The sequence below is a fragment of the Callospermophilus lateralis genome, chromosome 4, assembly GCF_048772815.1.
Source record: "Callospermophilus lateralis isolate mCalLat2 chromosome 4, mCalLat2.hap1, whole genome shotgun sequence".
Classification (NCBI taxonomy): Eukaryota; Metazoa; Chordata; class Mammalia; order Rodentia; family Sciuridae; genus Callospermophilus; species Callospermophilus lateralis.
The window spans coordinates 159,950,673-159,976,842 of NC_135308.1; the positions used below are offsets into that span (position 1 = coordinate 159,950,673).

Sequence of the window (26,170 nt, forward strand, 5' to 3'; positions counted from 1 at the left end):
ATAATTTTCATACTCTCTCTCATGAATATCCAGACTAATTAAAGAAACAAATGAAACCCAGTTCCCCCACGTGTAAGCATGCATACTGTTGGAATATAACTATTAGTACTTTAAGAAGCACATTTAGCAACAGCATTTACTTGAAACTACCAAACATATCCTGAATTCCTGTTTCTGTATTTGTCCCTGTAATCTTCCTGACCAGATTTATTTAGAATATTCCAATTATTGGAGAGGAGATTGAATCAGTAAGTTTTTTTATTCGGAATGATTTCTGTTCAGGTCACCCCATTCTTTTATACTGTTTTCCAAACTGTGCCACTCTTATTCTCATTCCCCCATCATCATCAGTGCATTGACCAAGTTACTTATCTCTTAGTTTCTTAATTACATTTAAAAATGGAACTCATTTGAGGTCATATTTATGTAAGCAGAATATAGAAACTGAACTTGTTCATATATTTTTTGTGGCTTTTATAGTGTTATTTCTCAAAGTCAGTAAAGTACGGTTTTGAATGTTTTAGGATGTCTAGATGATAAAGCTACAAAGTTAAATGAACTGAGGTTCTTTCCCTTGTTTTGGTCTTGGGATTGAACCCAGGGATGCTAAACCACTGAGCCACATTCTCAGCCCTTTTTTTAATGTGAGATAGGGTCTTGCTAAATTATTTAAGTTTGACTTGAACTTGTGATCCTACAACTTCAGCCTTCCGAATTGCTGGAATTATAGGCATGTGCCACTACACCTGGCTAGGTTCTTTCCTTTTTGTGCATGGTCTAACGTATAGAAGAGGCACATGTTCTAACACATAATCATCTATGTCATGTGTGATTTAAGGCTTCAAAACATGGCATTGTAAAAAAGGAACCCTATAATTATAGGACAATAGAGGATTCATAGTAGCAGCATTCAAAATTAAAAGGATGAGCAGAATCTGTATAGGTATTTGTTAATTATGGTTGTGCCACCTAAGTAAACAAAGAATGAAAAATGAAAATTAATTTCATGTTTGTGAACTTAGTATTTATTTTCTTTACAGGTTAGCATCACAATCAAATAGTAAAGGAAATGTGCCACTGTTCAGTTATAGAAGAAAAGCTTAAGGCAAATGTTAGAGTCTCAAGAAGCATTATGGTTTCGTAAGAAATGAGTACAGGAAATAGTAAGATGCCATGAAGAGATAGGCCTCATGAAGGTCCTGGTATACCATTTAATGTTATGCCCTCCATTAATAAATACAGGTGAAGATAGAAGCCAAGATCTCTTGAACTTAGTCTATACTAGCAGTGATGTGTTTGAATTAAGATGGTAACATTGAGCAGGGACATGGTAAAGATGTATGTGTGTGTTTTGATATAATTGAAGGCTCCTTTGATAGGATTGGATCTGGCAGAGAGGGATGGAAGCTGTGTGTGGCACCTTTTAAATCAAGCAGTAGCTATAGCATTCTGATTTACCGTTCTGAATGCTTACTGTTTGTCTCTAGTAGGAGTTGACTTAACTTTTGGGATCCTACAACTGGGTGGAGGGGAATTGGGATCTTAGGAATGTTTACCACTGAGTCGTACCTGTAGCCTTTTTTTAGTTTTTGAGATAGGGTCTTGCTAAGTTGCTGAGTCTGGCCTGGAATTTGTAATTCTGCCTCATCCTTCTGTGTAGCTGGAATTGCAATTGAGTAACCCCAAGCCCAGTTAGCTTTTAAATTATTAATACTCTTTTCAGTTAATCATCATCATACATAGTATGATGGTTTCAGGTGAACTAAAACATAATTACAGAAAACCTACTTTCAGGTATATAGGAGTTGCAAAGTCAACTTAGTTAAAGGGGTAAGCAGGTAACTTAATAAATAGAGTAGCTTGGTTTATAGGGCAGCAAGGATTAGTGTAGAGTTAAGATATTTGCATGCTCTTTCCAAGGATTCAGAATTAAAAGATTTAGAAAGCATTGTTATCAATGTCCCTTTATTTAAAAAAATAAAAATAAAAAATATATATATCTCACAAATCACCAGTTTTCTCTCTCTAAATAAAATACTGGAATACAAAAACACTTTGATTTGTCAAACTGTACAATGTTATATTTAGGGATTAGATGGCACAGGAAGTTGAGTTGAATTGGTCATGGTGTGTACATTAAATGTAAGTACATTGTATGCAACTTAATGGGAATGAATGGCAAACCTTTTTTAAGAGATAATTATATGAAGATGATTAAAAGTGTTTCTAAATACCTTTATCTCAAGTATTTACAGAAAAGAGTTGTAAATTTACTGTATTTCAGGCGCTTTGTTCTTGATCTTTAGACTGTACTTTCAGAGGCATTCTTTTTTAAATATGTTTTATGTGGTCCTGGGAGTTGAACCCAGAGGTGTTTTGCCACTGAGTTATACCCCTGGCACTTTTCTTTCTTTCTTTGTTTCTTTGGTGCTGGGGATTGAACCCAGGGACGCTTGACCACTGAGCCACATCCCCAGGCCTATTTTGTATTTTACTTAGAGACTCACTGAATTGCTTATGCCCTTGCTAAATTGCTGAATCTGGCTTTGAACTCATAGTCCTCCTGCCTCAACCTCCCAAGCCATTGGGGTTACAGGCTTGTGCCACCAAGTCCATCAAGGTCTTATTTTTGAGACAGGATCTCACTAAGTGGCCAAGGTTGACCTTAAACTTTCAATCTTCCTACCTCAGACTCTCAAATTGCTGGGATTACAGGCATATGCCATCACATCTGGCTGGTTTTCAGTGTTTTCTAATATGAATAGAGGATTTTTTTCAAAATTATTTTGTATATAATATATAGAAAATCAAAAGGGAAATGGCATAGCAATATCCTAGTAACATGGGAAAGGAAATTAATTTTTCTTCCGTTTCTTACTATTAGATAGGAATGATGAACAACCCCAATCCTTATGGTTCACCATATCCTCAGAATTCTGGACAGCAGATTGGAGCCAGTGGCCTTGGGCTCCAGATTCAGACAAAGACTGTACTACCAAATAGCTTATCTCCATTTGCAATGGACAAAAAGGCAGTTCCTGGTAGTGGAATGCCCAACATGGTAAGTACTTACCAGTTACCAATGTATGTTTAAATGGGCATTTTAACAACAAATAAAAGTGTAAAGTTTTGATACCTTCCGTATGTGCTAAATTTGCACATTATGAGCCTGAATTACACGAGGTATGTAATGAGTGAACCCTCTGAGGGAAGAGGAGGCTTGTGCGTTCTCTTAACCAATGAGAGTGTTAATCCAAACAGGAGCAAGTAAGCTACTGCAGTTTCAGGGAACTAGCCCTTTAGCAAATTTGGCTGGTAAGCATTTCTGAGGAATAGGAAAGTGAAACCTCTCTTCTCTTAGGGGAAGGATTCTCTCTCTGGCAAAGGATCTCAGTTCTCACTGACCGCATCTACTAGTTCTTTTTTTTTTTTTTTTGCTACTACCATACCAAAGTGTCTCTCAAAAGATATTTGTTTTTGTTTTACAGTGCTGGGGATCTCTCTACCACTGAACCATATCCCCAATTCCAGTGTGTAGTGGAATTTATTTGTTTGTTGCAGGACTGGGCTTGAACCCAGGGCCTCAAGCATGCTAGGCAAGTGCTCTACCAAGAGCTACATCCCCAGCTATTTTAATTTCATTTTGAAATAGTCTTCTTAAGTTGCCCACCAGGCTGGCAAATTATGGTCCTCCTGCCTCAGTCTGCCTCAGTCTCCTTGAGTAGCTGGAATCGCAGGGGTGTGGCACCACACCTTCCCTTACATAGTGTTTTTGTTTTGCAATACTGGGACTTGAACTCAGGGCTTTGGACATGCCAGGCAAGTTCTCTACTACTGGGCTATACCCCAGCCCCTTATAGAGTATTTTAAGCAGTTTTTCATGTGTGTGGGTACCAGGGATTGAACTTAGGTGCACTCTAAGCCACATTCTTAGACCTATTTTGTATTTTATTTAGAGACAGGGTCTCAATGGGTTGCTTAGCGCCTCGTCATTGCTGAAGGTGGCTTTGAACTCAAAGTCCTCCTGTCTCGGCTTCCAAGCTGTTGGGATTATACCTCTGTGGTGCTGAAAATTGAACCCAGGGCCTCGCACATGCTAGGGGAGCACTATACCCCTGAGCCACAACCCGGCCCTATTTGTTTGTTTTTAAGCATAGGGTCCTATGATAACTTTATTTCTCTTTGAGATGTTTTTGAGTTTTGTTATGATCACTGACTGTCTGTATTCTAGTCTTCTAAGTACTAGAAAAATAAAGATTAAAAACAACAACAACAACAAAAAAACACCGCATCCTTGTCCCTTAGAAAGACTTACATTTCTTTTTTTTTTTTTTTAAGAGAGAGAATTTTTTTAATATTTAATTTTTTTTAGTTTTTTGGCGGACACAACATCTCCGTTTGTATGTGGTGCTGAGGATCAAACCCGGGCCGCACGCATGTCAGGCGAGCACGTTACCGCTTGAGCCGCATCCCCAGCCCTTTAACACTTCTTTTTAATTGGAGAAATTAAATTTCTTCCACAGTTTGTAATTTTTTTTTTACTCCCTTGACCTACTGAATCAACCAAGAAGTTCCTTATTCTTTTATTGTAGTGGGGAATTGAGAGCCCTGGTTTATTCTACCAGTGAGTTTAAATCTTTAACATTTTTTGAGACAGGGTCTCATTGAGTTGCCAAGGCTGAGCTTGATTTGTAATCCTCCTGCCTCAGCCACAGCTGGCAAGTACCTCATTCTTTAAAATCTAAGGGAGTCTTACTCCTCTCCCAATGTATGTTCTTCACTTTGATTTAGTTCTTTGCATATCATATATTAATTATATCATTTGGTAATGCCATCTTTTTTCTTCTTACTATATTGAGCTTTTTTTTTCTCTTTTTAATATTTTAGTTGTCAGTGGACTTTATTTTACTTATTTATATGCGGTGCTGAGAATCTAACCAGTGTATCACTCATGCTATGTAAGCGCTCTACCACTGAGCCACAACCCCATCCCACTTGAGCTTCTTAATGGTTGGGGCCATCATTTATATATGTATTTGGATCTCTCCATCAAAAAATAATAATAATTTGCATATAGTAGACCAACCATAGAGGTTTTAATAGAAAATATCCAGATCCCTATTTAATAAGAGATAGCATACTGTGACATATCCTGTTAAATGTATCTTTATTGTTATATCCCATAGGGCCAACAACCTGCCCCACAGGTCCAGCAGTCAGGCTTGGTGACACCTGTTGCCCAGGGGATGGGTTCTGGAGCACATACAGCCGACCCAGAGAAGCGAAAGCTCATCCAGCAGCAACTTGTTCTCCTTTTGCATGCTCACAAGTGCCAGCGCCGGGAACAGGCTAACGGGGAAGTAAGGCAATGCAACCTTCCCCACTGTCGAACTATGAAGAATGTCCTGAACCATATGACACACTGCCAGTCAGGCAAGTCCTGTCAAGGTGAGTGGACCCACATTGGAAGGTGATGGTTTTGTTTAGAACTTTGATTATTCTGATGGTATTATGGGTGTATACATAGGTCCAAACTCATACATAAAATTTGTGCAGATTTTTTGGGGGTGGGGTATTGGGAGTACCAGGGATTGAACTCAGGGGCCCTGAACCACTGAGCCACATCCCTAGCCCTTTTTCATATTCATATAGATGCAGGGTCTTCCTATGTTGATTAGCGCCTTGCTGTTGCTGAGGCTGGCTTTGAATTTGCAATGCTCCTGCCTCAGCTTCTCAAGCCACTGGGATTATAGGCGTGTGCCACTGTGCCTGGCTGTGTACGTTTTTTTGTACCTCGATAAAGCTTTAGGAAATATTCTGAGTATACCACAGTTAATCCAGCTGGTAAAAGACCTCTTGGCTGTCTAGTAGTTAGCAATTATAAATAATGTTGCTAACAACAAAGATCATTTTGAGACTCCTCTACTCGTAATCCCTACTGTACCATTGGGAAATAATAAAAATTGAGTTCATTTAATGAGCCAATATCTAGAGATGGTATGAGAGTAAAATTCAAAGATCTTTCATTTTGAGATGGTCCTCACTGGCTTTGATTTGCCCCATTGTATCATCCTTTTCTTATCATTGAAGATATACTAACAGCCATGTACCCAAATATTCAACTTAATAGTTTCACCTAATTTAGTAGGAGTTTGTATATGAAGTAATTAAGAACTTGAGTATAGGCATGTGTTAGCATATTGGCTTAGAAAGAATATCTTTAAGTATGTCATATTGCATAGTGGTGGAAAATGGGGCCTCTGAAACCAGAGGCTTGGGTTTAAATCCAGCTTTGGCTACTGTGACCATGTGCAAAATTGCATAACTTTTTTCTTTTTTTTGGTGGGGGGCCTGTTTTCATTTAAATCTGAGTGTTAATAGGAGCTTCTAAAATCTGAGTACCAATAGGACCTATACAGTAGCACAGTTATAAAGGTAAATGTGTTTATACATTTATAGCACTTAGTGATTGATAAGTTAGCTATGGTTTATGTAAAAAGAAAATCCTACTCTTAAAAAAAAAGTTTTTTCTCCATTTTAGTGGCACACTGCGCATCTTCTAGACAAATCATTTCACACTGGAAGAATTGTACAAGGCACGATTGTCCTGTGTGTCTCCCTCTCAAAAATGCTGGAGATAAAAGAAATCAACAGTGTAAGTAATGAAGTCTTTTACGGTTTATATCACAACTACTCAGAGCCTCTCACTATGCTATTTGATAGAATCTAGAGTACTGTTTTTTCTTTCCTCTTTCCTTTTTTTTCTTTTCTCTTTTTGCGGTGCTGGGATTCAAACCCCAGAACCTCACACTTACTAAGCAAGTTCTCTACCGTTGAGCTACACTCCCAGCCCAGAGTCCTTCTTGATTATGTGAGGTTCCTATAATTCTGGGACTGAGGCTGTGGCTCAGCGGTAGAGGTGCTATAACTGCCTAGTGCTGTCATACTATGTTGAAAAAATGTGTTTTTTCCTTTCGCTTTTTCTGCTTCCAGTTAACCACATTAATTCCTAGAATCAGATTGTTTAAATAGCTAAAATAAGATCCAAGAACTCTAACTATCCATTCTTTTATTAAAACGGCCATAGGTGAATTTGGGTTCCATTTTAAATGCATGGAAATTTTAATATAATTGCTTTGACATTGAGCAAGTTACTCTCCTATACCTGAAGTCTAAATAACTTGAAATTTAAAAAAAAATATTTATGTTTTAGTTGTAGTTGGACACAATACCTTTATTTTATTATTAATTTTAATGTGGTACTGAGGATTGAACCTAGAGCCTTGCATGTGCTAGGGGAGCACTCTACCGCTGAGCCACAACCTCAGCCCCAGAAATTATCTTAACAGAAATAAAAAACTGATTAATCTTTTGATGAAAAAGTTTTTCTTACAGCAAAGACAAGTCATAAATAAAAATATATTTTAAAAGTACATCTACCACATCTCTGTCAACCCTAAAACTTTAAGCAGTGAAAAATGGAAAGCATGTGAAAATGGAAGTAAGTTCCATAAACAAATCATAAATTCCCCAGAAGAAAATTGGGAATAGGAGATAATTCACCAGAGGGAAGAAACACACAAAGTTCACTGTTAAGTAATGAAATAGAATTTTTAAAAATCTCATTGACAGATAAGATGCTACCCAGTGTTGGTATTTGTGTGGTTCTGGGGCATTCATATACTGTTGGTGGGAAATCTGATAGAGCCTGTTTGGTATTGTGGACCAAAAACCTTTCATACCTATGATCCCCTTCAATCCCAATCAGTTTTGCATCTAGAAGTTTTTTCACAGAGATAATGGGAGTCAAGATATGTATACTGAGATATTTTATGCTCACCATTAATAATAATTTTGTAGTTTTTTTGAAATTTAAACATGTTAGTCTTTCTTTTTTTCCCCACCATCTTTAATATTGTAATGCCATGTCTTTCATCTTCTATAGCAATTTTGACTGGAGCACCAGTTGGACTTGGAAACCCTAGCTCTCTAGGGGTGGGTCAACAGTCTACCCCTAGCCTAAGCACTGTTAGTCAGATTGATCCCAGCTCTATAGAAAGAGCCTATGCAGCTCTTGGACTACCCTATCAAGTAAATCAGATGCCACCACAACCCCAGGTACAGGCGAAGAACCAGCAAAATCAGCCGTCTGGTCAGTCTCCCCAAGGCATGCGGCCCATGAGCAACATGAGTAAGTTTGTGTCTTCCTAGTAGCAGAGATGATATTGGTTGGGGTATATAAATGACATCTATAATTGCAGGATTAACTCCTTATTCTTTTTCTCACTTTTCCCCCTAATTATGGATATAATTTTTTTTAAAAAATTACAGCCTAAAAGAGCTTTTATGATCCATATATCAGAGGTAACACTTCTGGATTACATCATTTTTTCTCCTTTTTTTTTTTTTGTGGGGCAGGGGGTAGTTTAAATTTCTAGAAATGAAAGTTTAATGAGATCCCTGTGTTATTCTGTATTTCCTTTACTGTGTGGATATGTTTCATTATCAGTATCTAGTATCTTTTTTAATGTAATATTTCATCTTATATAATGATCTATTACAAATGGACTTTGAGGTTTCCAATTATTTTGCCGTTTTAAAACTCAGTAGAGACAGGTGCCAGTGGCTCACGCCTATAATCCCAGCGTCTTGGGAGGCTGATACAGGAGGATTGCGAATTCAAAGCCAGCCTCAGTAACGGCAAGGTGCTAAGAAACTCAGTGAGACCCTGTCTCTAAATAAAATACAAAATAGTGCTAGGGATGTGGCTTAGTGGTTGAATGCCCCTGTGTTCAGTGTCCAGTCTCCCCCCCTCAAAAAAAAAAAAAACCTCAACAGAAATTGTATTTGGCTTAAGGTATTGCTTTAGTTTGAAATGTATAGAAATGATCGTGGTTATTGTTGCTGTAGATTTCCATGTAACTGGCAGCAGGAATAGTGTGCTGTGCCTCTGGAAATAGATTTTTGAATAAACTGGTTTGTCGGTGTTCTGATGATATCCTAATTTGGTGTTTTTTCTTGCTCTGTGTATATGTGATAAAAGAGCTTTGTCCTGTGACTGTCCTTTTGTTGTCAGGCTGTTAAATATCTAAATTATTTTGTTTAAAAAGTTAGATTGACAGTTTTGTTTTTTGTTTTTTTGTTTTTTCTCTTTCTAGTTCTGGGGAGGGAACCCAGTGAGCCAGACAAATGCTTTTCCACTGTATCACACTCCTATTCCTGTTCCCTTTTTTCCTTTTTTTTTTTTTTTTTTTTTAAACTTTTTCCCACTGGGATGTTCTATTCCTGATTTTATTTTATTTTTTGGTACTGGGGATTGAATCTCGGGACTTTTTACTGAGCTACATAACCAGCTCTTACATTTTTCATTTTGAGACAGGATCTCACTAAGTTGCTTCAGGCTGGCCTAATGTGGTGATTCTCCTGCCTCAGCCTCCCATTTCACTGGGATTACATGTGTTTCCCCACTGTGCCCAGCTGGTATTTTTATTATTTAAGTTGACCTTCAAGGCATTGCCTCTTCATCCTCTTGTGTTTACTAATACTAATCATTCCTTGGTATTCACAGGGTCTGGTTCCAGGATTCCCCACAGATATTGGAATCATGGGATGCTCAAGTCCCATATACAAAATGGCTTCGTATTTGTATATAATCTCTAAGCAATGTCTTATTACTAGGTCATTTAGGAACTGGAAACAAGAATAAAAGTCCGAACATGTTCAGTACAGAAAAAAGTTCTTTTCCCTTACTTCCTTTTATTTTTATTTATTTAATTTTTTTAAGATGTCGACGGGCCTTTATTTATTTATATATTGTGCTGAGAGTTGGACCCAGTGCTTTACACATGCTTACTGAGCCACAGCCCAGCTCCTAAAACTTCTTTTTGTGCAGTGCTAGAAATTGAACCCAGGACCCATCACATGTTAAAGCACGTGCTATATCACTAAGCTACCACCCCGCAGTCGCTCTAGTTAATTTCCAATTTTTCAGCAAACAAAAATATTATGCCGCTTTCCCAAATAGATGTAAAATGGTAACACTGCCTCACCCACATCATTTTAACCCTAAGGTATTCTTAGGAACCAAGTGAAGAAGATGGATTAGATATGTAATTAGAAATTTAGGAAAATTCTCTGTCATGAGATTGGGGCCATAAAAAATGTCTGCATGTCCACCCCAGTAATAAGTTCTTCTTTGGTCATCAATGCATATTTGGGATAAAGGTAGTATTTTGGTGAATTCTTTGTTCCTCATTTCCAATATATGAATAAAAATTTTCCCTTGAATTTTGTTTTGGATTTTTTCAACCTACCTAGAGTTAGATAAAGATGTGTGTACATATCCTTTATCTAGAGTCACTACTTTTCCACATTTTTGCCGTATTTGTTTTTTTCTGCATGGATTTGAGGCATCCTACCTTTTTTTTGTGGGGGGGAATCCCAATTGTTTATGATTAATTATATTACAACATATATCCTAATAATAAGGACACTATTTTTAAACTATCAACCCTGAAAAATTTAATAGTTATTCAATAATGTCATCTAATATATACAATATTCTTTTTTATATATAATATTTATTTTATTTTTTTTTATTGGTTGTTCAAAACATTACAAAGCTCTTGACATGTCATGTTTCATACATTTGATTCAAGTGGGTTATGAACTCCCATTTTTACCCCGTATGCAGATTGCAGAATCACATCGGTTACACATTCATGTTTTTACATATTGCCATACTAGTGACTGTTGTAATATATACAATATTCATTTAAATTTTCCCACTTTACCCCAAACTCTGAGTGTACATTTTTTGTCATGTGTCTTTTAATCTAAAAGTCATATAATTAAATTGTCTCACTGTATGGATTTGTCTGTTTATTTCCCTTTTAAACTTTTCAGACTAATATTTCTTAGCAGTGGTATATGTGTGAACATTTTTAAAATATCAGTCTAAATATTAGTATTTATATTTGCCCTTAGTGCTTTTTTGTGGGGGACTGGGGTATTGAGGATTAAACTCAAAGGTGTTTTATCACTGAACCACATCCCCAGCCCTTTTTGTTTTTTTAAGACAGGGTCTTACTAATTTACCAGCTGGGACTGGTCTTGAACTTGGGATCCTCTTTCCTTAGCTTCCCTAGTCACTGGGATTACAGGTGTGCATCACATGCCCAGATTAATACCTATTCTTTATAGTATCCCTGTTTTCTTGTTGCCCTTCAAATTTTCTTATTATCTTTCGGGTATTTTATGAAAATTCTGAAACTGTTATTATGAGAAACTTATTTTCCGTTTGGTTTTGAATTCCTTTCCCAAAGGCTTGTGTTTCCAATACTTGAGATCTTTCAAAATATTGTATTTATTATGGATGTATATCACAGAATCTTTACCTAAAATATGTAGTACTAGTGAGGATAAAAAGCCTAAGCAAGCATAATGATGTCATGTGGAAGATATGTTCACAATTCCAACTTGGGTAGCAGACATGTCTCTCACTGTGACACAACTGGCTGTAGTACCGGATTATATCGGGCTGTGAATTGTAGGTAACTGTGATGTAGAACAAATGATATGCAGCATTCAGACATTCTGTGCTGGAGTGTGGAGTAGACATCCTATGTGGGCTTGGTCTCCACATTAAACCTCTAGTCTGGCTAGGTAGGCAAATGATTAAGTAGACAGTGCTATGTGATTTTTCTTACATGAATCAGGTTGGATTGTAGAGATTCTATAACAGGGAAGGGGAGAGAATTTTTTTTGAAGCCTAGAATTTTTAAATATATAATTCAATTACAAAATTGTCTTTTCTGTGTTGGAGCTTAAGTGATCATGCTGGACCATGTTCTCAAATCTGGTTACTAGTGCATTTAGTTAGTCTGAAAATTTTATTGGGATGAAATCCCTTTAGAAAACACAAGTATATTCTCTTGCTGGTTTTCAGGTGCCATGAATTTTCTTTTCAAATTTAAGCCATTAGTGGGAACCACTGTTAAATGAATCTGGAGAATTTGAAAGAATGTTTTTCTATTTCCTGTGGCATCAGAAAGCAGTAAAATGAGCAAGATTATATATTGTGTAACCACAGTTTTGTTTTTTCCTTCATTGTACTATTGTTTTGCCATCAGTAAAACATCTGTTACACATACAATTTTTCTACAAAGGTATTATCTACATATGAAGTGTCTATGGTGACAAATAGAGAATTATGGACAACACAGTTCTATTTCAGAAAGACCATTCCAGCAACTACTTTTCAGAGAGCCAGCCTGTTGACATCAGAAGGAAGGTATTTAGGGACCAGAATGAAAGACGTCCACAGTACTTGTCTTCATTAAATATTATTTATAGATCTAGCCTATTTATTTGCATTTCAGTGTGAAATTTTGTTGTCTTTACAATAACTTGAGGGAGTATATTAATAGAACTTATCAAAAAAACTTTTAACATGAAAATCTGGTTTAGTGTGAATATTGCCATTAGATACTTTAAATAAATAGAATATTCATTATAATTGTTTGTTGAAGAAGTGGATACACATAGAGCTTTTTCAAATCATTTTGAAGGAATATTCAATTAAATTCGTTTTTCTTTAACCCTAACAGTACTTCTCATCCCACTGTCGAGCAATCGACATACTCCTATGTCCTTAGATAAATTTTCTGTGCTTATGAAAACATATATATGTATAGTTCAGTTCCATGAATGGTTTTGTTTGTAGTTTTAAATTTTTTTTCCTTCTTTTAATATTACTGAATCTATATTACTATAGAGTCTGGGTCTACATAGATATAACTGTAAGACAAATGATTAGAAGTAGAAATTCTAAGTGAAAGAAGATGTGCATGTGTGTTTATATGTTTAATGCCTGGATATACCTGTCCCTAGAGTTTTGAAACATTTGAAAATGTTTCTTTCCTCACATTCTATTTTTGAACATGATTTCATTTATTTATTTATTTATTTATTTATTTATTTATTTATTTATTTACTTACTTTGGTTGTTGGGGATTTAAGCCAGGGTTGCTTTACCACTGAGTGTCCCCAGCCCTTTTTTTAAAAAAATATTTATTATTATTAGTTGTAGTTGAACACAATATCTTTATTTGGATCGAACCCAGGGCCTCGTGTGTGCTAGGCGAGCGCTCTCCTGCTAAGCTACAAACCCAGCCCCCTTCCCCAGCCCTTTTTGTTTTTCATTTTGAGACAGGGTCTCATTAAGTTACTGAAGCTCGTCTTGAACTTCAGATTGTACTGTCTCAGCCTCCTGAGCCTTGGGATTACAGATTTGTACTGCTGCGCCCAACTCAAAATATAGTTTTAGACTATCAACTTGTAAAAGTCTTGACTTTTCATATAATAAAAATATATTATTTCAAATTCTTCATCTATGTGTACAGTTCAGCACATTTGCATTCTTTTTAAAACTATTGTATTTCTTTTTCTGGGAATTGCCCATTACTTTCCTGTTGAATTATCTTTTTCTTAAGGTTTTGTAAGGGTACTTTTATGTATTAGCTTTTATATGTTACTAATTATATTGCTAATAATTATTTATTGCATGCGCTACAGTTTTTTTCTAATTTGTCATTTGACTCAGCTTATGGTGTTTATTGTATGGTTGCTATTTTATTTATTTCTCTCTCTTCCTATTTGCACTTAGGTGCTAGTCCTATGGGAGTAAATGGAGGTGTAGGGGTTCAGACGCCGAATCTTCTTTCTGACTCAATGTTGCATTCAGCCATAAATTCTCAGAAGTAAGTTTTATTTTGACCCTGAATCACATTTCCAATACTTAAGAATTTCTTGAATGTTTTAGTTAGCTTTCTTGATACTTTCTTTATGAAATAAGAGAAACATGTTGTACTTTCTACTCTTATTTTAAATTGTATCAGTAGGAAGTTTAAGGATCACATCAGCATAAAAATAGAGTTTGATATAGTCCATTGTTAGGAGTCCCATTATCCAAGGGGGTTCCCTGAGATGTTATGTCCAAGTAACAGCTTTGTCTTTTGTCATGATCTAGTTTTTCCCAAACACAATTCTTCATTCTTCTCTTACAGTAGGAAGCATAATTTTTTTCCCCTCACACCAGTGCAATGACATAACCCGCACAGATGCAGTCACACGCATATTTTCTCTTATGCACATATACTTGCCATAGGGTATTATTACCCCCTTTATGGAAATAGATTTGCCATTGGTTATTGAACCTATGTAGTAATCACTCTCAGCACTGATTAAGTGAGGTCTTCTTTCTCCTGCCTGTCACTAAATCTATTTTTATGGCTATTTTGAAGCCCAATGATGAATGAGAATGCCAGTGTGGCCTCCCTGGGTCCTATGCCAACTGCTGCTCAACCATCCAGTACTGGAATTCGGAAACAGTGGCATGAAGATATTACTCAGGATCTTCGAAATCATCTTGTTCATAAACTGTAAGTAAGATTGTGGGCATGTCTTTATTTATGAGAGCTATCATGTGAGCATTCTTCCAACCTGCTAGGCTTTTAACCACCAAAGAAATATTACTGATAATCAAATTATTGATGTTGATAATTCTGTTCTTGTCATTCTTGCTTCTCAAATTTTGTAGATTTTCAGCTTTAACATTATGTGAACTATTCTCCCTAGTGCCAACAATGAATGAACTGATTAACTATTGTTTATTTTAGTGCCATTGCCTTGCATGATTTATATTTCATATGAAAACTTAATTCTCAGTTTTTTAAACTATGTAGAGGGTAAGATCCTTTTCTTTTAATCCTGGTATGATTTTTATTATGTTGACAAGTTGAATCTAGTTAGGTGGTCTCTGGTCTTGTGATCTTTCTTTCTTTTTTTTTTTTTAAAGAGAGAGAGAATGTTAATATTTATTTTTTAGTTTTCGGCGAACACAACATCTTTGTTTGTTTGTGGTGCTGAGGATTGAACCCGGGCCGTGCGCGCTACTGCTTGAGCCACATCGTGCCTAGCCCCTCTTGTGATCTTTCAAATGTCCTCATAACAGCTTATGAAATACTTTCTGCATTATATGAATTTGTTATATGCCAGGTGCCGCAGTCTGGCTGGGCACAAATCACGAGCCACTCACAGCTTTGTAGATTCAAACAGCAATTCTTTATTCCCGGTCTCACACCGGCCTTCTACAAACACGCTCTTGGGGAAATCCACGTTCTCTGCCCAAATCCACACCTCCACTGGGCTTCTGTCTCCCAAATATATTCTGAATCCCGTGAGAACTCAAGGGGAACTCAGGCAGCAGGATACGCCCTATTCTAAGGGGGAATGCCCTAAACTTGGATTATCCTAAACCGGGAACACCCTAAACACGGATCCGCCCTGGTCCTTGAGCAAGGTCACCTTACATGCAATGTCGCTGCAAAATGGGGGTACGCTGGCAAGGAAATTGTCATACCTACTTGGCTCATGGCTCCCAGCAGCCAGGTGCTCCTCTTCACAAACTCCATCTTGAAACAGTTTTTGTCAGATGTAAACATAAGGTAAAATATAATGTGCCCAAGATCAAAAAGGCAGAGCTTAGATTCTATGGATTAGACTTTACCCTTGAAAAAGCATGAAGCATTTTTTCTTAGAGAAAGTAAGTCTTTCCGTTTCATTTCCACTCAATAGCAGGATCTCCTTTGTTTTATTACCCTGCCCCTCTTTTTTTGTTTAGGGAGGGGATGTTTTTAGAGAATGGAACCCAGCAGTGCAACACCACTGAGCTATACCCCTAGTCTTTATTTCTTTAAGTTGCTTAAGCTGGTCTCTAGCTTGTGATCTTCCTGCCTCAGTCTCCTGAGTTATTGGATTATAGACTTACAACACTGTACTCAGCATTTTTATTTAAGTTTTATTTTATTTTTTAAATACTTTTATAGTTGTAGATGGACACAATATCTTTATTTTTATTCATTTATTTTTTTTATGTGGTGTTGAGGATCGAACCCAGGGCCTCACATGTGTGAAGCAAGCGCTCTACTACTAAGCTACAACCCCAGCCCATAAATTTTATTTTTTGTAGTCCTCTAGGGATTGAATCCGGGCTTCACTCCAGCAGGGCAAGCACTCTACCAATGAGCTACATCTCTAGCCCCATTTCTTTTTACTTATCATTATTTTGTTTTTGAGACAGTATCTCACTGAGTTATCTGAGCTGGCCTTGAACTTGAGATTTTCCTGCTTTTCTCTGCCTTCCAAGTAACTGGCATGTACTACTAGCCACATTTTTCAAATTGACTTGATTGGAATCATCAGGCTTACCTTAGGTTGGCTTAAATTTTTTTTTTAAGTTGTCAATAGAATTTATTTATCTATCTGTGGTGCTGAGAATTGAACCCAGAGCCTCACACATGCTAGGCAAGTGCTCTACCAAGGCAAGAATGCTGTGGTTTTAATGAACTAATAAGGAATAACCAAACTGTTATTTTGTAATTTAAAAGTTTTTTGTGCTTTCAAATTTTTCTAGCAACTCAAGTTGTGTCTTCTAAATTTTCACTTCCATCATCTTGATCTGTTTTCTTCTAGTATACTGTACATTTGAACTATCATGACAAAGGTCAGGATTTTTTGTTTGTTTATTTAGTGCCTTATAATTTCTTGAGTTCTTCATATAGAGTAATATTAGGGACCGGAGAATTTTTATGGAGTCATTTCCTATATGTAATGAGGACATTTTGTCTTCACACAAAAAAATAATTTCATTTTGGTAAGTATTGCTGTATACGTGACTACATCTCTTTTCCCCTTAACTGTATGTTCGTTGTACAAATTGGGGAAAGTATAGAGTATTGTACATTTGTATGACATGAATGAAAAGTTGACATGGTATTACAATAATAGGATTTTCTGTTCCCAGTGTTCAAGCCATATTTCCTACTCCGGATCCTGCTGCTTTAAAAGATAGGCGGATGGAAAATCTAGTTGCGTATGCTCGGAAAGTAGAAGGCGACATGTATGAATCTGCAAATAATCGCGTGAGCATCTGATTTTTCTTTTCTGTTGAGAATCAGAAATGAGTCTGTTCTGGTGTTTAATTTAGTCTTCTGTAACATAACAAGTGATACTATGCTTCCAGGAGTACTCCCTTTAGTTACCTCATCTTTTTTTTTTTCAGTACAGTCAATATAAAGCAATTTCTTGAGTGTATATCACCAAAATTCTTATTTATTTATATATATCTTTATTTTATTTATTTTTATATGGTGCTGAGGATTGAACCCAGGGCCATGAACATGCTTAGGCGCATGCTCTACCACTAAGCCACAACCCCAGCCCAAGATTCTTATGTTATTTCCACTAAATACAGTGCACTGAACTTGCTACTTTATTCATTTAGATTGTGTTTCTGTCAACTTAAAAAGTGACTGAGCTTTGTGCTATTTTCTCTAGATCATGGTATATAAACTGCTTGAAATTGTTGTCTCAAGTAACAATGTAGTTTCTCTAATTAAACTTTCTTTCCAAGTTGACACTAACTTAAAATGTAGGATATTCTTTCCATGTCTTATAAGTTACCAGTGTATATTTTGGAATGCTGCTTTTAGAGATTGTGGTTTATTGTATGAATTCATAATAAAACTATTGGCCACATGATCATTCCAAACATGAACTTACTGTTGAAATGACCAAAGAAGATAGATTCGATTTTTTTCCATTTAGTTTCTGTCTACTTTTTAAATGAAGCTTATATTTGTTCTTTGTTAATTTTTTCAGTTAACCAGTGATAGTTCTTTTACCCTCTACTCTCTTCTTTTACTTTAAAAAGGCCGAATACTACCACCTTCTAGCTGAGAAGATATATAAGATTCAGAAGGAACTAGAAGAAAAACGAAGGACTAGACTGCAGAAACAGAATATGCTACCAAATGCTGCAGGCATGGTACCAGTTTCCATGAATCCAGGGCCTAACATGGGACAGCCACAACAAGGAATGACTTCTAGTAAGTGGCTTTTACTTATCTTGGGATGAAGTTGATTGTGTTTATGTGTGTTTTCAGTACTAGGATTTGAACCCAGGTCCGTGTGCATGCTACCACTGTACTACATCCTTTGCCCTTCTATTTTATTTGGAGACAGGGTCTTAATAAATTATCCATGCTGAACTCAAAACCTGTGATCTTCCTGCCTGAGTCTCCCAACTAGCTGGGACTAAAGGCCTGTGCCACCTCACCCGATTTATAAAATGGTTTCCAAACAAAGCAATTAATTTGTATAAGCTGTGTAGTTGTTCTAGGGTTTTCAAATGGCCTTTTGCCAATAAAATGAATATAGTTCATCCATTAGTAAAAACAGCTATTGAGGGCTAGAGAGCTTGCCTAGCAAGTGTGAGACAATGGGATCAATTCTTACTACCACATATAAATAAATAAAATAAAGGTCCATCAACAGCTTATACACACACATATATGCATATGTGTGTGTGTCTATATATGTGTATATAGTGACAGTTGATGGGGCTGGGGTTGTGACTCAGCAGTAGAGTGCTTGCCTAGCATGTGTGAGGCACTGGGTTTGATCCTCAACACCTCATGAAGATAAATAAAGGTATTGTGTCCATCTATAACTAAAAAAAATTTTTTTGTGGTGTTGGGGATTAAACCCAGGGTCTTGTGCATGCCAGGGAGGCACTCTGCCAACTGACGTATATCCCCAGCCCTAAAAAAATATTTTTAAAAATGTCAGCTGAAGAGTATATTAAGATTTTGGGGCATTATGCTTAACTTGGTAATCTGACATAATTTTTTTTAGAGCCTAAAATAGTCTTCTCTAATAGTGGAACATAGAAAATAATGGCTTGCCTGTGACAGGCAACTAGTAGAGGTAGGCCGGCTAGGTGCAGGGACCCCATAAAGGCTTAAATACTTCCTGAAAGTATTCAAGATCATGTTGCAATGTCATGCTTCCTCTTTAACACAACATATTTTGTGTCTTGAAACAAATTTTTAGAAGCATAGTATCATTTAAAATCACATCTGGTCATTTCTGGTTGTAATACCATTCTCCTAAACATTACTTCATTCATTCATTGACTTATTAGGTTCTAAGCAGTGAAATATGGTGTTGAGACACAGACATAAGAACACAGGCTGTTGAAATGATGTAAGAAAGGCTATGATAGTGGGTATTTGTTCCTCTTGAGTTGAAACTCCAAATAGCAATTCTTACACCATCTGTTGACCATTGGAACTGAGGAATTCATCTTCCTCAATCCTTGGCCTTTAGCAGCCATATTTGAGAACTACAGTGTGCCAGATGCACTGATTTATTTATTTATGTGGTTACTTATTTATTTTTGGACACAGTCTCATTGATTTGTTTGTTTGTTTGTTTGGAGGCATGGTCTCATTAAGTCACCCAAGCTACTAGTGTAGAACTTGCAGTCTTTCTACTTTGGCCTCCTGAGTAACTAGGACTTTAGGCATCTGTAACCACATCTAGCTAAATACACTCTTCTAACTGAACAAAATATAAAGAATTAGAAAGAGCAACATTTCTGGCAGAAGGTATAGTATATATGGAGCCCCAGTGGCAAGGGAAGAGGAGCATACTTTTTGAGTAGGTATAAGGAAAAAATGTTTTGGAATGAGAAAACAAGGATTAGATTTGAGAAATGATCTCATCAAAAAAATAATGATTCCGAAAATAAGAGAAAATGAAATAATCTGGGTTTGATCCTGAACTAGTATAATTATTTGGGAAATAGAGAAGTACACGTTTGAAATACTAGGGTTGGGTAGAATTTGCTCAAGTAGTATCAGTAAAATAATATGGTAAGTTTGCTGTTAGATCATATTAAATCTGACATTTTATAAAATTAGATCCTTGCCTTATTCCTATTTATAGAAATTAGTCAGACAAACTTAATGATTTTGAGGTTTAAGAGAAATGTTTGAAATTGAAATAGACTATTCAAGGAAATGTAAAAGGAAATTAAGAAATTTCTCTATAACTAGGCACTACCTGAAAGTTTTTTTTTGTTTTGTTTTGATTTTAAGTTTTATTTATCTATTTATATGTGGTGCTGAGGATCAAACCCAGCGCCCCACACATGGCAGGCAAGCGCTCCACCACTGAGCCACAACTCTAGCTCCAAACTGAAAGTTTTTAAAGAAAAAAAAAAAATAATAATAGAAGGTATCATAAGCAATACTGGACTGAACAAACTGAGAAAAGTATTTTCAATATTAAGGGTGCTAATCACCTTACTATGATAAGAGAGAGAGAGAAGGGCTGAGGTGTGGGTCAGTGGCAGAGCGCTCATCTAGCACGTGTGAGGCCCTGGGTTTGATCCTCAGCACCACATAAAAATGAATAAATAAAATGAGAGTATTGTGTCTAATTACAACTAAAAAATAAATATTAAAAAAGGAGAAAGATTAAACAATAATTATGGAAAATATATATGAAAGAACAAGTAACCAGATCAGTAGAGATATTTGGAAGGCTCTTTAAAAGTTAAAAATGCTCATTTACTACAGGTTATGAGCTGTCTGAAGTGATGGGTGATATCTCCTTTGAGGAGGGTCTCCCACCTATGTGCCTAAGGTTTGACTGTGCAGCACTCAGGAGAAAGGAGCTGGTCACTGAGGCATCTTGTTTTGTCACAGGATGGTAGAGAACTAATATTTTTCTCTGTACACCTTGTTGGATATATAGATGATCTAAGAAAACAGTAAAATTCATATATATATAAATCTCATTGTTAAATATTTTTATTTTTGTGTTTAGGAGGCACATGATATAGTTCAATATAACATGAAGACATTTTCTTCAGGCTCATGTCTAATTTAGAATGTTTTTCTTTTGAGATTCAGGCTGATTTTTTAAAGCTATTATTAGCAATATATTGTAGATTTTTGTTTTTTTTATTGAAGGGCAGCTGGTACAAAAATACTTGTTTAACCATTTCTCTTCCATTCCAGATGGTCCTTTACCTGATCCAGCTATGATCCGTGGCAGTGTGCCAAACCAGATGATGTCTCGGATTACTCCACAACCTGGTAAATTATGAAAAAAAAAAATCCATTTTTAACAGTCTCTGTACTATAAAATTATACTTGCCATATTTTTTTCTTGCTTTAGACCAGTAGCAAATATCAAAATTACCTGCATGTCAAATTAAAAAACTTTTTGGGGTTGGAAGCCCACAGAGGAAGGGGTGTTGGGGGGGGCGGGTAAAGAGCAGGTTGTCTGGCAGGTCAAAGGGCAGATGACAGTAAATGATAAAACATCCATTTCAATACAGCTGGCCAATTTGGAATTTACTGCACCTTATAAAATTTCATTTAGAAACCATATGTTAGTTAACAATCCACTTCTTCAGCTGTTGTGAATGAAATATTCATTTGTAGTTATGAGGTTGAAAGAAAGTTTTTGTTATTAGTCCTGAGAAAATTACACAGAATTAGATATAAAAATTCTTATCTTGGGGCTGGGACTGTAGTTCAGCGGTAGAATATATGCCTGGCATGTTGGAGGCCCTGGGTTCGATCCTCAACACCATAAAAAAAAAAAGTAAAGGTATTATGTCCAACTACGTCTAAAAATCAAATATTTTTTAAAAAAACCTCCTATCTCTCACTTCCTTCAAGGTATTCAGATGTTATGTTTTACATGAATTCACAGGTTTAAATCAGTTCGGTCAGATGAATATGCCCCAGGCCCCTCTTGGACCCCGGCAAACCTCTCCTCTTCAGCACCATGGACAGTTGGCCCAGCCTGGAGCTCTCAACCCGGTTAGTTTGACTTCTTTGGGTAATCTGTTTGACTTCTACTTTATATATTAAAAATCTTTTTTCTTCATTTTTACTTCATATCATAAACTACAAGATTTTGTTCTTACACTGCAAATCTGTTGTATTTGGCTTTTTATAAATATGATAAAATGATGTGTTTCAGGATTAGAATAGTTTTAGTATGGCAAGAACTAAATAATATACCACAACTGGGAAAGAAATATTAATAACCTTAAATTTTGCTTATCTTGTTTAACTAGAAACTACTTTTTAGAAATTTTTCCTAATTTCTAATCCTGAGATAATAAGTGGATGTAAATTGAAGAAAATTCATGTTAAGGAAGTGGAATTACATACTCAGTTTTGCAGTGTGAGTACTGGGGATCAAGGGTACTTTAATATTGAGCTATATCCCCAGCCTTTTAAATTTTTGATTGTGAGGTAGCATCTCAGTTAATTGCCAAGGCTGCTCTTAAATTTGCCATCCTTCTACCTTGGCCTCCTAAGTAATTGCCATGGCTAGGAGTACATGCATGTGCCACTATGCCCAGTTCTTGTGTACTGAACTAGGGGGAGAGAGGGGGTATTAAGTACATTGAGGAATTAATTATGGTTAAACTACAGTAAATTAAAACACTTTGTAGGTAATAATTTTAAAGTTTAGATAATGGCACAGAAGTGGCTTGTAACTTAAAAAAAAAAAAAAACATGGCTAAAGTGTATGTATCATAGCTGACAAAAAACGAACAGGCCCCATCCCTGGAGTTTCAACATTCACACTTTCTATAGTTACCTCTTTCCTTTAGTACCTGTCTTCCCCTCTCCAAGCAGAGAATGATCTTTTGCAAGGGTAATAGAAAGGCAGTTGTCTGATTTAGAAACTGGAGAGTAGAGACTTAGCATCTTGCGGTTGCTTTTGTAAAGTCTTAGCCAGCCAGCCAGCTCCTGCCTTTGTCCCATATCTCAGCCTGCCTTTTATATTTACCAGGTGCCACCATTTCTTGGGCCTTTTTGAAGTTCTCCAGCATCTCATTAGTCTGTCATATTTAACCATGCATCCTGTTTTTATAATTTATAAGGCAGTGGCTTTTTCTTTAAAGTTTATGAAGTTTTCCTCTTGGTACTCTAGATTTCCTGCCTACTGGTACACACCAGTTAAGGCCATTCTCAGCAGCATAATGAGACCCTGTCTCAATAAATAAAAAGGGTTTGGGATGTGTCCCAATGTATAGAACACTACTGGATCCAACTCCTAGTACTGCAAAAAAGTAAAAAGTAAATCAATAAAAGTCTGGGTTTATGTAGAGCAATTTTAGAAATGAGATTTAACAGTCACTAGAGCATTTGCATATCATCAATCCTGTCAGATTCAGCAACCACTTGTAATATTTTGGATTTACCTGTTAGAGTCTTATTGTTGATTTTATTACAATACCAGTAACATGAGCAGAATGCTCATACAATTGTAATTACTCTCTACACTTTTAACAGTGTGCACACAGTTGCCTTGATACTTTGTCAAAGTTCCAGGTATATTTGTGTACCAAGAGAATGTGCTTTTGTACACATCTTCTTGTTATTTTTTTAGTAGGCTTGGGTAAACACTGAGGCTCTTCTGTTAAACATTGGCAGAAGAGTTGATTCTTCCACAACTTTATTTCTCCCTTCGTACTCTCACTTCTGCATATATTCTCTTCTTTTTGCCTTTCTTTGCTGGAAACAAAGCCAGAGAAGTTGATAGTTCCAATTGTAGTAGAACTATATTGAAGCAGTTTGTTGCTCTGATTTTTTGCAGCCTATGGGCTATGGGCCTCGCATGCAGCAGCCTTCCAGCCAGAGCCAGTTCCTCTCCCAAACTCAGTTCCCATCACAGGGAATGAACGTAACAAATATGCCTTTGGCTCCATCCAGCGGTCAAGCACCAGTGTCTCAAGTATGTTTCACAAATGGATTTTTTACTTTGTTATTCTCTTGATTTAGGTTTTTACAATGATGGGTGGCAGCAGAGAATTAGGGAGGGAAAACAGGATTGTTTATTTGTTTAGTAACAGTTTTGGATTTCAGAACATGAAGAGATTATTCAGTGATTTTTTTTTTTTTTTTTTTTAAGACAGAGGAGAGAGAATTTTAATTTTTTTTTTTTTTTTTTAGTTTTCGGCGGACAAAACATCTTTGTTAGTATGTGGTGCCATTCTGCTGAATGGTTTGAAGTCTCTTTGGTTAAGTACTAAATCAGTTGTGTCATCATTCATCATCATCATCTGGGGGGCCAGCAATAGGATTTTTTTATAGGGTATTTTAAAATAGAGACCTTGCTGCTTTCTGTTTAATCATTTTATGTCCTAAATATATAACTTGTCTATATAAATACCTTTTTTCCCTTCATTTTAATAGGCACAAATGTCCACTTCTTCCTGTCCAGTGAACTCTCCTATAATGCCTCCAGGTTCTCAAGGGAGCCACATTCATTGTCCTCCTCTCCCTCAGCCAGCTCTCCATCAGAATTCACCCTCTCCTGTACCCAGTCGTACCCCAACCCCTCACCACACTCCCCCAAGCATAGGAGCTCAGCAGCCACCAGCAACAGCAATTCCAGCCCCTGTTCCTACACCTCCTGCCATGCCACCTGGACAACAGCCCCAGGCCCTGCATCCCCCATCCAGACAGACACCTACACCACCAACAACCCAGCTTCCTCCCCAAGTGCAACCTTCACTTCCTGCTGCTCCTTCAGTCGACCAGCCCCAGCAGCAGCCTCGCTCGCAGCAAAGTACAGCAGCCTCTGTTCCCACACCAACAGCACCACTACTGCCTCCACAGCCTGCGACTCCGGTAAGCGGAGATTGGGTCTTACACAGAACCACTTAAATTGTTCTGTATTTTATTTGTGCACTATTTCTAGTCTTACTTATTTCATCTCTTATTTCTCCATGGATAGAATGGAACCTTTTCCATTTTGTTGCCTAGCATAGAAGGAGCTGGGGTTAATGGATTTCTGAGTCTTTGTAGCACTGTTTTTGTTTTTTTGTTTGTTCTTTCTTTGCAGTGTTGGGGATAGAACTCAGGGGCACAAACACTGTGCTACATCTCCAGCCTTTTTATATTTATATAAATGTGTACACACACACACACTATTTCTACTATTCGTAGTTTCTTTTTTGGTAGGTGGAGTACTGGGGATTGAACCCAGAGGTACTTGACCACTGGGCCACATCCCCAGCCCTATTTTGATTTTTTGACAGGGTCTCACTGAGTTGCTTAACGCCTCACCATTGCTGAGACTGGCTTTGAGCTTGTGATCCTCCTGCCTTATCTACCTGAGCCGCTAGGATTTCAGGCATGCACCACCACACCTGGCTACTTTTTCTTTAAGACAGAAGTTGCTGAGGCTGTCTGGAATTTGCAGTCCTCTTGCCCTGATTATAGGCCTATATCACCATGCCAGCACTCTGTAGCTCTAAACAAAGTTAAAAAGTTATGATTACGGCTGGGGTTGTGGCTCAGAGGTAGAGCATTTGGCTAGCATGCGTGAGGCACTTGGGTTCAGTCCTCATCACCACATAAAGTAAAATAAACACATTGTGTCCACCTATAACTACGAAATTAAAGAAGAAAGTTAAGCTCAGGCTGGGAGTAAGACTCAGTGGTACAATACATGCATAAGGCCCTGGGTTCCGTCCCCTCCACCAAAAAAGAAAAAAGTGATCTAAGGTGAAAGAATTATAAGCCCACAACATGTAGCTTCTTTGTGACAGCTTGGTTATGTTTATGGTAAAAGGTTCAAATTTTCATCTAGTACATGAGTCTCTGTTAAAAGAACTCTGTAAGGCTTAGACTTTCTGCCTTGATGATTGATACTAATATTTTAGTTCAGTCATGTTTGTGAATTAAGTCCCAGCAGTAACCTCTAAAAAACAAAAGGGCAGAATATAGAAAAGACCAAATTTTGAAGATGTGAATTTGGTGTCAACATACCTTATATACAAATAGAGATATGATAAATGGTGGTATAAAGGTGTACTAAGAATTGTATGCAAAAAGAATTAAGAGAGCTCATGTATAATGGCATAATTTGGTGTGAACATACTTTATATACACAGTTACAAAAAATTGCTGTGAATGGATAATTATGAATGTAATGCACTCCACTATTGTCACTATTGAAAGAAAGAAAAAAGAAAAAAAGCTTTACATCATGGTTTCATTCTTAAAGTCTTAAGAATGGTCTTAGAGACAATGTTGCTACAGAAGTACTAAATAAAATCATTTGCTATGTTTAAAAAAAAAAAAGACCAAATTTGCTTGATCTTTTTCTTTAATATGGTAAATTTGAAAAATACGACTAATTATGACTTTTTTTTGTTCCTAATACAGTACTGGGAATAAAACTTTGGGCTTTGCACACGGCACTGTACCACTGAGCTAAT

General features: G+C 36.7%; 1 protein-coding gene across 2 annotated transcripts in view; it reads left to right on the forward strand.

Annotated features, from left to right (window-relative positions):
• Ep300 (EP300 lysine acetyltransferase) overlaps window positions 1-26,170 on the forward strand; it is an 80,568-nt gene that overhangs the window by 28,211 nt on the left and 26,187 nt on the right. The window contains exons 3-14 of one of the 2 annotated variants that reach the window (XM_076855217.2): window positions 2,885-3,061; window positions 5,187-5,448; window positions 6,542-6,655; window positions 7,946-8,191; window positions 13,667-13,760; window positions 14,304-14,441; window positions 16,865-16,982; window positions 17,774-17,948; window positions 20,931-21,008; window positions 21,634-21,743; window positions 23,539-23,676; window positions 24,138-24,575. In XM_076855217.2, the coding sequence (XP_076711332.2) occupies window positions 2,885-3,061; window positions 5,187-5,448; window positions 6,542-6,655; window positions 7,946-8,191; window positions 13,667-13,760; window positions 14,304-14,441; window positions 16,865-16,982; window positions 17,774-17,948; window positions 20,931-21,008; window positions 21,634-21,743; window positions 23,539-23,676; window positions 24,138-24,575 (2,088 nt within the window). The remainder of the gene's footprint in view (window positions 1-2,884; window positions 3,062-5,186; window positions 5,449-6,541; window positions 6,656-7,945; window positions 8,192-13,666; window positions 13,761-14,303; window positions 14,442-16,864; window positions 16,983-17,773; window positions 17,949-20,930; window positions 21,009-21,633; window positions 21,744-23,538; window positions 23,677-24,137; window positions 24,576-26,170) is intronic. The other variant, XM_076855218.2, reaches the window with a different exon arrangement.